The sequence below is a fragment of the Callospermophilus lateralis genome, chromosome 1 (assembly GCF_048772815.1).
Source record: "Callospermophilus lateralis isolate mCalLat2 chromosome 1, mCalLat2.hap1, whole genome shotgun sequence".
Classification (NCBI taxonomy): Eukaryota; Metazoa; Chordata; class Mammalia; order Rodentia; family Sciuridae; genus Callospermophilus; species Callospermophilus lateralis.
In genome coordinates, this window is record NC_135305.1 from 79084997 (window position 1) to 79099263 (window position 14267).

The 14267-nt window shown below is 38.7% G+C and overlaps 1 protein-coding gene across 1 annotated transcript in view; it reads left to right on the forward strand.

Moving 5' to 3' along the window:
- Dnah11 (dynein axonemal heavy chain 11) overlaps window positions 1-14267 on the forward strand; it is a 302098-nt gene that overhangs the window by 190470 nt on the left and 97361 nt on the right. The window contains exons 56-57 of the mRNA XM_076853784.2: window positions 5490-5723; window positions 9496-9642. Coding sequence (XP_076709899.2) covers window positions 5490-5723; window positions 9496-9642 — 381 coding nt within the window. The remainder of the gene's footprint in view (window positions 1-5489; window positions 5724-9495; window positions 9643-14267) is intronic.

The following is a 14267-nucleotide window of genomic DNA, read 5'->3' on the forward strand; positions in this document are numbered from 1 at the left end:
AAGATTTGCATCATTGGAAGTCCAAAGGGCTCCTGCCAGGTGCTAAGCTCTGTCTGATGGTGTCATGACGCCTCCTATAGGATTCTGAGAGCCAAATAGGAATTTTGAAAGCACTCTACCCTTTCTATCAAGCTGAATTATGCCTCGAAACAAATTAGCCAGATGATTTCATTTCAGTGCAAGGTGCTTATTTAACTTTCCCACCTTCCTAATTTGTCGCTCAGGAGCAATAATTATGATTCACAGTGCCGTGTGTCCGTGTTCTCCTAAAAACACGTGGTGTCTTTTCTGTAGAGGTCAAAAACAGCTTTTAAATTTTTGAATGAGTACTAATTTGATCACTTTCTTAGTTTTAATTTCAATCATTAAGACTGAAAGTTATCACTATAATTTAGGCACTTCTTAATTATCGACCTGATTTGATGAGTGTAAGGTATTTATACAAGGTGACCCCCTTTGGCCACAGAGGAAGGATTCATTAACAGCAAGCAGTTTTATGTAAGTTGACATACAATTTTTCCATCAATACACACTCAGCACCCAGTGGTATGGGTTCACTGCATCTAAATAAATGTTTGTGCTATTTTTCAGTTACCTGATACTGACTGATAGCTATCCAAAAAAAAAAAAAAAAAAAATTTCTTTTTTGACCAAAACATTTTGACACTTAAGTGTCACCAGATATTTATCTCAAGACTTTATGTCAACATACACCATTTCTCATAGGAGATTTGAAAATGGAAATAGGAGGAGGTACTGTAAGGAGAGAGAAAGGGAAAGGCCCTCTGCCCATCCCTGGGAGTAGGGTTGGAAATGCTGTGGGAAGCAGCTCACTGGGGAGGTGTTTGGGTAAAGACCTTGGTGATTAGTTAGTGTATTGGTTCCAGTTAGGAACATGCAAGAAGGCAGGAGACACTAGGCATTAAAAGAAAAGCGGCAATTTTTGCTTCTCAGGACAAAACGAGCAATGGACATACTTGAAAACATGGCAGATGAAACGAGAAGTTAATGGAAATTTCTTAGATGAACTGCATAGGGGTGAGATTTGTGTTGGGAGGTGTATAGATCTGAGCAAGATGGAGGAGCACAACTTTTTCAGGCACGGGGGCCAACTGCAGAGTTAAAGCTGTCTGTCCTAATGTGATGCCACTTACATGTGATCACAAAACTTGTCATCATCAGCCTTTTCAATATAATGCAATTATTCTCCAGGCTCCCACCTCTTTAATCCAGAACTTGTTCTAGAGTTTAGCCTATGAATGACATGTGTTGCTACCATTTTCCAAAAACAATCATTAGATGTTTACTCAAAGAGGAAGATCATTTTACTGCTATATTTAAAGACTTTTCCAGTGGCCAATGGGTTCTTTTAAAAATTCTTAAGTCAAACAGGAAGGGTATTAACATTTTTTTCAGTGATAACTATGTATATTAATTATTTTTACCCCCATTTTTTCCTCTAAAATATAAATTAGGACTAATAGATATGAATAAAAAAGAAAATCTCATGGTATGGAAATTATATGAATTGGGGAGAAATGCCCTCTTTGTAAGGAATATGAAAACCATTTGGAAATATCAGTACAAAAACAAATACAACCAAATTGATCTTGAACCAACCTAAATCTCATCCCTGGCTTTTGGGTGAGGAAAAACCCAAGTAGTTTCAGCATCCTTTCCCATTCCTCTGTCCTTTCTCCTTTACCTACTCACATGAGGATCTGTCCGTCTTGTATGCCTTGCTTGGTGCATGTTAATTGAACTGAGAATGGAGCTGCAGAAAGGAGAAGAGCACTCCTTTCCAGGAGTTATTCAGCTTTGTGAACTTTAGGATTCGCTTATAACAGGAAAGCAGAGTCCCACTTTACGGTCACCCAGGAATTTGGATATACTTTAAGCCAGAAGCTTAACTCACTTGTGGAGCCATGAGCCCTCCAAGTCTGTGCTTCTGTGACTTTCTCAGGTGCAGGCTTACCAGAACCAGCTCTACCATCTTTGTTTTATTGTTAGGGAATAAAAGCTACCTCTTTCATGTTTAGGAACAGGTCAGGAAGACCATTGGTTTAGGCTGAACTTGATCTTCCTTTGACCAGTATGAGAGCTTCAAAATTAAAAACAAAAAAATTAAAAGCATAAGAAAACTAACAAAGTGCATTCACCAGACAAAGTAACAAATGGGAACTAAAAAAAAAAAATTGCAATGCAATTTAGAAAACCATGTTTGCTGTCACAGTTGACACCTGTTGCTGCACTGCACAGTGTCGGTCCTATCGGCGGCACTGCCACCCTGGGGCTACTACTGCCCTGATCTTGTATTGCTTTCCTCTCCCATCAGTACTGTCATGAGGGGCCACTGGTTGCCTTGTCAACAGGTAAGGGATGGCCTATCCTCAAGCTAGCAAGGGCTCACCTGCTGTTGGACTCCAGAGCCCATCATTGTCCCTCCTCATCTGGACTCTATCTCCAATGTTTGACTATTTTGAAAGAAGGAAAAGAAACAGAATAAAAAGGAGTAATTTTTGAGGGTAGGAGGAGGCAATGTACCCTGTTCTTCAGACCTCCAAATTTAACCTACATCCTAAGCCCTGCTCCTTGGCTGCCCCCAGGATGCCTTTCTGATGCTCTGAGATGCACAGGAGTCTTGGTAAAATGCGGCCCTGCTCTTCTTATTCTTGATTGTGTTTTCGTCATTTAATAAATCACCTAAACTATCACAAGGGTCTAAATAATATATTCTCTTTTACCAGCCCCCAAATGAGTGAAATATAAAAGATTAGATTTTATAACTGAGCAGTTTGACATTTTAAAAAATTAATACAGAAAAAAATTTCTGAGAAAAACTTTCAAGACTATAGATAAGAATTATCCCAAGTTTAACTTCAAAAAAAGAAAAAAGATTCCATTCCATTTGCTTTTTCCATTGTCCCATTCCATTTGCTTTTTCCCCTTCCCTCCCTTGAAAACAATATTTTTGCAAGTCTAAATTTAATTTTGCAGACGCATATAATTGTTTTGGCTGGTCTCAGGAAGATATAAAATCCTAAATATTTGATTTAGTGCTGGCCTCTGGGTATTGGTGTCATTCAACTCTGCTGTCGGGTGTTTTCAACAAGGTGATCATAGTGGACACTCGCTTGGAGAGCCAGGTGGCCAGGATACTTGGTGTGGCAGCAATGTTCCTGCCGGAGAACAGAGAACTACCACACCAAGCAACAGAGAGTTGTTTGTGTGTTTACAGTGAGCCGTTGGAGAAACTGGAAATTACACTCTTTCTCTTAATGTGAGGAAAAAAGCAGTTTCATCTTGGCATATGATGATTCAAAGCAGACAGCATTGTTTTCCAAAGCAGCTTGGTGGGGCAACCTTGAATTTATAACCATTTGAGGCTGACACTCTGCTTATTTTTATTTTTGCCCTCCCCATGATTGGTTATGGAATGACTTACAGAGTGGCATCAACGGATGTTCACGAAGGGGCCAAATCTAGCAGGAATGATGTTCTTCCCTCGAAGTGAAAAATACAGTGTTACGCTGCCATCGCTGCAGTCCCGCAGCCGCCCTCTCGGCTCCCCCCTCCAAAGAAAACTGGAGATAAATGAATGGCAGAATAAATAATTTATGCTAATGAAATTACTGCAATTAGTAGTTCTACAATGACCCTTTTAAAAGCCACAGCTGTTAATGTCAGGAAGTGCTGTCACTACTGACCTTATCATAAGAGAAAGTGACAAATTGAGAATGCAGGGAAGACCAGTCATCAAAGAGGTCTGTTCTGGACCGATTAGAGTTTTCTGAAAAACAGTGTGAATTACAACCAGCTGCTCCCTGGCTCCTCCAGGCTCCCATGCTGTGCCATTTTGTTAAGCCCGATAACAATAGTTATTTTGCCCCATTGAGACAAGTTGTCTCGGGCCACTTCCAGCTCTACCGGAAACCACTTTTTCCATAGGAGACTTACAAATGAAACTGTTGTTAAAGAGAGCTTTCAGTGCCTCCAAGGAGCCTCCTCATAAGGATCATGGTTGGGCAGAGGCCAGGGATTTTTTTTTTTTCTTTTTCTTCCTGTAAGGAGGTTACACTTGGCTGAGGAAGTATTTATCTGTATTGTAGAAAGGTATGTGTGCACTGCTAACTCCCATTAAAACAAGACTGGGCAGGAGTGAATTTCTGTTCATGTTTACATTGAAGCCCGGCTCTTTAAAAAAAAAAAAAAAATTCCCCAAGGGAATAGGATTTAGATGAAGTTTATATAACTTCCTTGTAAATTCCATTTTTCTGGCTCCACTATTTGATAATGAAACAAAGACAAATTCATGATTCTCACCTATAAATTTTATATGTAACCTTTGCTGAAACACTGTTTCAGTCTCTAGTAAGATGGATTTTTAATACATAGAACAATCAAATCATGTGTGGGTTTTATACCCATGTAGAGATTTTTTTTTTCCATAAGGTTGGAAAGCTGTGTGTTTAGAGATGTTGCTCAGGAACAGCTGTTTTTCCCCAGCAAAAATCGCCCTGTCTCTCCTGGCACCTCTGGTTGTAATATTGATGGTGCAGATTTGAAGCGTTTAACTGCACCACCAGCCACTTGTGTGCAATGTTCCCAAAGACGTCTGAGCATTATTGACAACACTTTGGTAAATTATGTGTGACTTTCCTAAGAGTTGGTGTAGCTCATTTAATTCATATTAATTGATTTTTAGGCTCCCCTTGATTAATTGAACCTGGTTCATCTTGTACAGAATGCAATAAATAATCATTAAAATGAGGGAGATGTGACTCCACAAATTAAAAAGTTAACTACTTCAGAAGTCACAGAGGACACAATGGAAAGAATGGGTAGCGGGGGTTGGGGGCACAGAAGGAAATCTTCAAAGGAGAATTGTTCTGTTTTGTGTTGGAGGTAGTGTTCCCCCCCTCAAAAAAAATGCGAGTAAAAATTATCAAGATTTTTTTTCCCAGAAGCAGTGGCTTTTAAAAGCTTATTCAGTTTGGTTTTTTTGTGGTTCTCATAAAACTCTACTTGTCAATTTCAGCTTTTGTTTTTCCCATGATTTTGAAAGGTTATCAGTTTTCTTTGTCTGAAGTTTAGCTTGAAAGCAACACCAAAAAAAAAAAAAAAAAGCCTCAGAATATTGTGTCTCTAATTTCTGTTTCACACACTTGATAGATAAAAACAAAGTTGTAAAGAGAAGTACTTATATCATATGTTGGCTTTTGACTTTGGTATGTGGAGCACATAAAATTCCTTTATCATACAGAGTTGGTAGATAGATGGTTAGAAAAGTTGGAAGCTGTATTATAATCTCTTTAATCCTGTGGATATCTCTTAAAGATTAAGTAAGTCTTCCAGTTTCTACTGTAATTTGTGCTGGAAAAAAAAATTAGGGAAAAAAATACTGTATAATTTTGTTGCTTTTTCTTCAATTTTTTAATTTATAATTTTAACTTGAAAGGATTTCATAAGAATGCAATGTTTGTTTCCAGCCACTGTACAAGGATTGCATCAGCCTCTTCATGGCACATGTTCACACCAGTGTAAATGAAATGAGCACCAGGTATTACCAGAATGAGAGAAGACACAACTATACCACCCCAAAGAGTTTTCTAGAACAAATATCACTCTTTAAAAATCTACTAAAGAAGAAGCAAAAAGAGGTGTTCCAGAAAAAAGAGCACTTGGTGAATGGCATCCAGAAGCTAAAAACCACTGCCTCTCAGGTATGACCAGGGTATGTTCCCACAGAGTGAAACCTCTGCTCTTGCATAGAAAAACATGTTTCCTTTTGAAGCAGTGCCTGCCACATTTAGACACAATGCCTAGCTTTTAAATTTACAGCTTGAGGACACAAGGGATACATTATTACTGCTTTCCTGTCCAGAAAGAACTGGACAGTTATTCTTTCACAACTGGTTTGGGGAGATATTTCTCTTCTCTACTGGAGCCCATGCAGGGCAGTGTGGGGTGTTGAAGGGGCAGACGCAGCCCATTTTCCTCTCCTACCTCTGACTTCTCTGGGGCCCTGCTCTTGTGGTCAGGAGTTTTGCCATCCTAGAATGGAACTGGAATCCCTTTTTGTCTCAGGTACTCAACCCTGATGAGGGCATCATTACCTGGCTGATGATGGGTGAAGTCCCCAAGTACAGCAGTTTTCTCTGACCTTGGTGTCTGGTGTGCCGCTGTTAGTCCAAGTTCTCTTAGGTAAACATGCCCAGTAATGTCTTCATCCTCAGTAGTAAGGTTCCTACTATCTCCAAGGACCATATCTCTAACTTGCAGGTATAAATCAGGAGACATTTAGCACATGATATCAATCTCATTTCATTGGCAAAACACACAGGTTTGTGAAGTAGATGTTACTGCAGTTTTATACCTGAGCCTTAAAGAGTTCAAGGCCAGAGAATCAGTGAGGGGTGGGATTGAACCCAGGTCTGTATTGTTCTATTGCCCATGCGCTGTCCATGGTACCAAGGTACCTGTCTGTGACTGGTCAGAATGGAAGACAATGGAGACTTTGAAGAATAGCTCAGTCTTTCTCTGAGACAGCTGGGCCCTAAGTGAAATAAATTCTCACTGGTGCTCATCTCAAAGTCAGAATTACTCATAGGTTTCTCATATGCTTTTCCAGGGACAGTTCTTCTTGAGCCCATTTTTTTTTCCCCATGAGGGCTGGGTGGCTTATCTGTACCTAGGCCAGAAACAGGGCAAGACCCAGTTAGAGAACATATTTTAACACTTTTTCACACTATTCTAGCACTCTGCAGCCTGAAGCACCACACAGCTCCTCCTCCTCGGTTCCATACACCAGGAACAGCTCTGCGATGAAACACTGATCTATACTAAGCTGTGGATGAAATAGGTAGATCATGATTGGGCAAGAAAATTTAGAGTTTTCAGGACAGTTGGGACCAAATTCTAAATAGAACAAGTGTGGGGAGCCCCCAAGAGCACAGCCATATCTGCATTTGCTCCTTCCCCTTCCAATACATCTTACTCTTCTTCTCTTCCCCATTCTCATCCTCCTTTTTTCCCCTCTACCCATCTCTCCTATTCTCTCACTTCAATCAAGATCCTTCCCCTCAGTAAAAGTTTTCCTGGGAGTTCTATTGAGCTAATATGATGTTCAACTAAGGTGATAAGGAAGGACCTTTGTGTTACCAAGCATTTAGATTCCTTTGAATGATGCTCCAAACTGAACCTGTTGACTTTGCCCAGGAAATGATAGTGTTGTCACCCAGTGATGAGCTATCTTTACTGATGGGCAGTTCCTGACCAATACCACCCCTCCAAAAAAAAATCCCTGCCACACTTAGCTCTGTCATTTGTGAAGTCAACTCTAAGGGCAAGTGGAATAGTATAGAATGATGGGTCATCCCGAGGCAGCAATGTGTCAGCCACAGGGAAGTAAGAAGAGAGTCTGTGGTTTGGTAATCACCCCAGTTATGTATTGGTAAGTCAGGGATGGGGGAGTTAATCCACTATGTCTGCTGAGTACAGAGCTGCGTGGGGTCTCCCTATTCTCCCTCAGTTAAAAGCAACAGGCAGGAAGTTTGTGAAGATGCACAAAGTCTTGATGAAGAAATGCAGGTGTTTTCTTTCTTCGTTAGTTATTTGCATAGTGAATGCTTTTAATAGCAGAAAAGTGGTTGGAATATTTAATAGCTAAGTGATGGGTTTTTTTAAATTCAGTTTATTATGAACAGAAAGTCTAATTGCCTATGTAGAGAACTGGGGAGCCTCATAGTATAAGAAGAGTTTATATGTGGAGCAGAAAGCCTTCATTATGGAGCAAGCTCTGTGGGCCTGTCTGCCTTAAGCAACTCCACAGAACCATTAGGAGTATAAGTATCTAAACCTTAACAATGTTTATGAATTATTATACAGCTATAAACCCCTTTCTCAGCCATATAACCCCTCTGGATGTCAGCTTAGGTCATCGCAGATAGCTATAGTGACATTTCTTTATCAATAAAAGTCCCCCTCTTAGAGCTAAAGTCACTTTGGATATTTTGGAGCTAACTGCTCCCTTAGAAACTGAAACTAGGGCTTGATGTAACAGTTCCCTAGTCTCTTGGCTAATTCTTTTGACTATAGCCTAAGAAGACTTGTTTCAATGGCTAAAAAGAAGAGAGAAGCAAATGTTCACTCTATAAGGTTACCCTGAGTTCATAGAGAAGCTACAAGATCAATCTTGGGTTAAACTATCATGATATAAGCAGCAGTCATGATATGATATGCTTTTATAGGCAAAGGGTAAATTCCTGTGTTGGGTGGGGATTATATGCTTGCTTGGATGTAGTGGGATGTTGTTCTACAAGGTGAGACCACTCACATGTCTTCAGAAATGAAGTCTGAATAAATGTTTGAGTGTTCTTCAAATCTATGATTTTTAAAAACAGTAATATTCTGGAAAATGGATGGAGAGCTAATCACAATTTCAAAGGGCTGAGTCAGTGATTTTTTTTTCTCTAGCACTTCACTTTTGCTTTGACTTAAACGATCCTCAAACTTAGCAACCTTGTGGTACCTTGTGAACCTAGTGAAATTACAAATAAAAAATGGGCAGAATCTTTTTTTTTTTTTTTATTTGCTATGTTTGTTGACAACTCAGACTGCACTCCACAAGAGCAGAGTGAGGTGATTTGGTGGTAGGCCAGGAAGAGAAAGGTACATCTGTGGGGCTCACTGAGCTTCTAGCCGTACTGTGCTAATACCCCCACAAATCGTGTACAGTTTGCCCTTCTTACTAAGTATGAAGTTCAAAGTTGGGTTGTCCACATGACCACGAATTAACTGTCATACGAGGTGAGAAAAAATCAAGAAGACCATTTCATGTTAGGTGGGATAAATTTGCAACCAATTACTCAGCAGACAAACAAGGATAATTCATGACTTCAGCTTGTCTGAAGCCTCTAGCCATTTTCTGTTAGGGAATGAGAAGCATAGTTCTTTCAGCTTGCTACCAGACCTGTCTTCCTGTGGCTTCTGTTACCTTGAGCCTGAGCTGTATGGGATCAGAAAAACTGTCATGAGTGTGATGGAGACTTCTGTGAGTGCTTCCCCAAGACCACAGATTGAGTAGCAAAGATAAACTTTTCTGTCTTGCATATACTAATCATATTTCCTATAAAATCACTGAGAACTGGGTGCAATAGCACACACCTATAATCTCAGAGTGCTAGAGACTGAGGCAGGAAGATCATGAGTTGGAAGCCAGCCTTAGCAACTTGGGGCCTAAGCAACTCAGAGTAACTCTGTCTCTGAATAAAATACAAAAAGAGCTGGGGATGTGGCTCAGTGGTTAAGCTCCCTAGGTTCAATCCCCAGTAACAAAACAAAAATAGTTGCAAATGAGAATACAGTAAAATCAGGGTAGAAATATGCATGACGCAAACCATTAGAGATCTCTGAATCCATGCTAAAAAGCAAAGCTGTATCTGCTCTTTGTTGTTGTCAACACAAGTTACCCCAGAGTAATGACTTTTCCTTTAGGTGGGAGATCTGAAAGCCAGACTTGCCTCTCAAGAAGCCGAGTTACAGCTGAGAAATCAGGATGCTGAAGCTCTGATCACAAAGATCGGGCTTCAGACGGAGAAAGTGAGCCGGGAAAAGGCCATCGCCGACACCGAGGAGCGAAAGGTCAGGCTAATTCCCCCACTTAGAGTGCTGAGCTATATTTAGCACAAAATAAACCTTTGTAGGTGAACAATTTTGAACAACTTCCTCTCCAGGGAGCATAAAGTCTAAAGAATTATTATAGCTACACATGTAACAGCATTTCACACCATGATTACCACTTGACCTTTCCTTACATTATGCATTTTCCCAACCTTTTAGCTCTTTTAATGATATGAAAGAACAATAAATACTGAGCTCATTCAAGCATATAATGGATGTGGATCTTGAACATCAGGCCTATTTGTAATACAGTAAAGGTCAGGAAGTCACCTCTGAGGTTTCAAAAGGTTTTCAGTTTTTAGGCAAATTGAACAACTCAATTGTTAACAAAGCCCATTCCATCACTTTGCAAGATGGTTTTCAAATTTTGCATTTTAATAATATAACTGGAGTTTATTATTAAGTCCTAAGCTAAATTTGTTCTTGTTGATTCAGTTGAGGCCTTGGCATTCTGTATTGTATTTTATTGTTGGAAACAATTATTTTTAAGATTATATAGTTTGCTTTCTTTGTACTCAGGTTTCAAGCGATTCTGAAATAAATACAACTTCATTTTTGTCTTCTTGAGCTGCAAATGGAAAAAAATTTCTTATGTATCTTATTTCACAAAAGAAATAGCATAGTAAACAGATAATCAATAAATATTCTTTCTAAAAATTGATTGAATATATATGTGTAGAGTAGACATTTCTTATTTTAAATAAAAGAACATAACCAGGACCTAGTTAATAAAAAATAAAAAATTGTAAATTGCATACACTCTCATTGATAGCCTTTATGTCATTATCGTTGCATTTTAGGATACCAGAACATATTTGAGTTTTTCCGGTGGTGTTGCCAGTCACTAGTGTATAATCAAATATGTTGGTTTTTCTTTTTTCCTCTAACATATCATGAATGTTTTCCTTTATCTTATACAACTAAAGGCTAAAAAATACATTAAACAATTTTAAAAAGATACAGCATATTTATAATTGACAATAAGGCACATTTGGCATGACCCATAGGTATATAATTTCTAATTTGATAATGAATGTTTCCATTGTGTTTCAGGTAAGTGGAGAATGTCCTTAAAAGTATCATATTAAGCAATTAGATGTCATACATGGTGTGATTATCATAAACTAATTCCACCCAGGAGATATTTTTTAGGCATTATAAAAATGTGTGAGGTTCTAGTAATTATTATAACCTATCACCTCGGATACCTTTTGGAGGTCTTAAAAAAATGACAGGTATTCTAGGAGTATTTTCACAAGTGAATTCCTAAGGTAAAATCCTCATAAAGTAAAAAGGTGTTAGCAATTAGATCTCCTTTGATATACTGTTTTCTGAGGTTCATCAAACATGAAAAAGACATGTACTATAATGTATATCTAATCCATACCAAAACTTATACACACTTTCATTTTACCCATGGAGCTTAATTATAAACAAACATTAACTGAGTTTTTGTTTTTGTTTTTTTGTTTTGTGTTTTTGGGGCCAGGCCCTCTTCTAGGCTCTTGGAGATATTTGACAAGCTAGGTGCAGTCATGTAGCTTACATTGCAATGGAAAAGACTAACAGGAGACAAATAACACTTCTAGAAACAATATATTATGAGTTAGATAAATGCTCTGACATAAGTCTAATAGAAGTAATAGTAGAAGGAACTATTTTAAATTAGGTGATCAGGGAAAGGTCTATTTGTAATTAAACTACATAGAGGCAAGCAATTAACTAACACCTGAGTGCGTGCTCTGGGCTCACACATGTCGTGTTTAGCAGTGTGCTAGATACTATGCAGTTGCTCAAAGGGGCAAATGTGGACTCTCTGATTCTGTGAAATTGGGCTCCTCAGGCTTACTCCATGAGCTGTCATTGTGAGCTGCTTAGTTCACAAAGTACATTGTAACATTTAATATGATTAAACAGATGTTGAGGTTTAGAGGCTGGTGTGCTGTGCATCTTGACAACCTATATAGAGAAGCAAGTTCAAATTATTGTTTCAAATTTTATGAAACAAGAACCATTCTTATGACCAGCAATGACTTCAAGCAACACAAGTACCAGTAAACTTATGAAAATTTGTTTGCTTTCCACCATTGACTTATCAGCCCAAATTCTGAAATTCTAATGGTTCTGTGATAGCTTTCAAAATATGGTCCTCATGAGTAACAATATCTTCCAAATTTAAATGCTATAATATATTCTCTTCAAAAGCTGGATCTCCTTTCTGATTTTTGAATGGCTTTTAATTTGTATGTGTTTTTTTTTTCCTAAACGTGGGTGGGTCCAGATTTTGAAGGGCCATCAAGAGTTTCATATAGTCTGAAAGCAGGTAAGAGCAGTGTGTTGGTTTGCTAGTGCTGCCAGAACGAACTGTCACAAACTGGGAGGCTTCAATCACAGAAATTGTTTCTCCACAGCTGTGGAGGCTGATGTTAAAATCAAGGTTTTATCAGGCTTGCTTGCTGCTGAGGACTGTCTCTTTGGCTTATAAATGGCTGCCATCTTACTCTGTCCTCACCTGGCCTTTTCTGTATGAGCACTCACCCCTGATATCTCATTGATGTTTCCAAACTTCCACTAAGAACAACAGTCAGATTAGGGCTCACCTGAATGACCTCATTGTAGCTTTATCACATCTGTGAAGCCCCTTTTACCAAGTAGAATCACATTTTGAGGTACTGGGTAGACACAGTACAGCTTATAACTAAGTAATTTGGGGAACTTTATTCTCTGTGTGAGAACCACAAAATTCTGTGAGCATCTTCAAGGAGTTGTTGATTACTAAATTGCAAAAGATTTTTGGTGTACCCAAGGATGAAACCGTCTTCAACTCTGCTTTAATGACCATGGTAGAGGGAAAGCACACCTCCTAGGCAATCCAGAAAGCTCTTCCCTCTTCTCCAGGTTGAGCCTCATCAACCCTGTCCAGGAACCATCAGGTAGAGGAAATTGCATGTTATAGTTGATCAAGTCAATGAGATGTAGCAAATTTTCAGCATTCTGGTATAGTTGCACCTTAGAGTAAGAGGTAATAGAAATAAGTTGACCAATGTAGAGTGTTTTCTTCCTTTGTGTTGTGGGGTTTTATTTAGTGTTCAGGATTATCTTGTTTATAAACATAACTCAAAAGAATAACACTCCATTAATGGTCAAGGACTTCAGAGGATAAGAGTGGTTGCACCCCGGTCTCTTAGAAATAACACTTAAAAGAACTTCTCTGTAAGGTTTCTCCTAGTACTAAAAGGCTATAATCCTGAAGACCAGAGGTGTGGCTCATCAATAGAGTGTTTGCCAAGCATGTCTACAGTCCTGGGTTTAATCCCCAACACACACACACACACAAAGTCTAGGATTTTAAATCCAATTAAATGATTTTAAAATGATGCCATTCTTTCTTTCATTTGAAACTGTATTCTCCAGCACACTGAATTTTTTTTAGAATTTTCATGGTCCATTCCTAGCAGTGTTTGAAGGTTGTGATTTTGGAGTGGTTCTCAGTAAGCATGCAGAGTTTTCTTATTTACATTAACAGTAGCTGTGCGTGCATTAGCAGGAGATCACATATCTACCCCGAACCAATTATGTTCATAAAAGGTGCAGTATACAGCAAAATAATGGTTAATCAGGAGAAGGGTAATTACCGCTAATAAAGCTGTAGTAGACAACATAATTTGTTGTGAGCAGTGTTTAATTTTATGGTATGGTTAAACCTGTTCATTCCAAACCTATCTGAAGAAATTCACTTTTTGTTCACACTTGTGTTCCACAATCACCATCACCACAGGACCCATCCCCTAAGTGCCGGTGCCCAGAGCTACAGCTTTGAGTCTCAGATTTTTGCTGAGGACTAACAATGCATTCTTTTTGGCCATTCAAATTCCATAGTTATCCTAGGAAGACGTAAAAGTCCCCCAACTTTGTATTATTGGTTTGGCTGAAGTTTACCAGCATGGTTCCCTGTGTCCATACAAGCAATGTCCTTTAGACCTGTGAAGGGGTACCACTCAACCTGCCCTTGGAGACTGTGTAGCAGTGTCATTGTTCCATTACCCAAAATGGATCTGGGCTCTTGTCTCTATGGTTTTTGATCAGGTCCTTGAAGAAACCAGTAACTGAACAAAAAAAAAAAAAAAAATCTACCTGTAATTAAGTATGCAATCCATGACCACAGACAAGATTATCTTCTGCCCAATTGAATGAAAAGAACTTCACATCTGTTCTTAAAGAGAAACCAATGTTAGCAAAAACTAGATAAAAATTCAAGCAAGAATATTTGTACTCTAGATTGCTGATCCAGCTGGGATTTTCACTTGTCAGGGACTCAGGGAAAAAGAAAATTGAACAGAAGAATGTCTGCTTAATCTTGTTTTTATTATTAGCAGTACCTTATAATTAAATGAGTCAAAGCTCTTCTTGGAGGACTTTAATATTTGAATCCATTTGGTTTGGGATTTGTCATGTGTGTTTTGTACATTTTCAAAGCTTTATATACATACTGTGCCTGAAGGGAAATTAGTTTTTATGACAAATTCCTCACCTATTCAAAGTTTAGACAAATGAATTATTTAACAGGTGCATGTGAGTCAATCTGC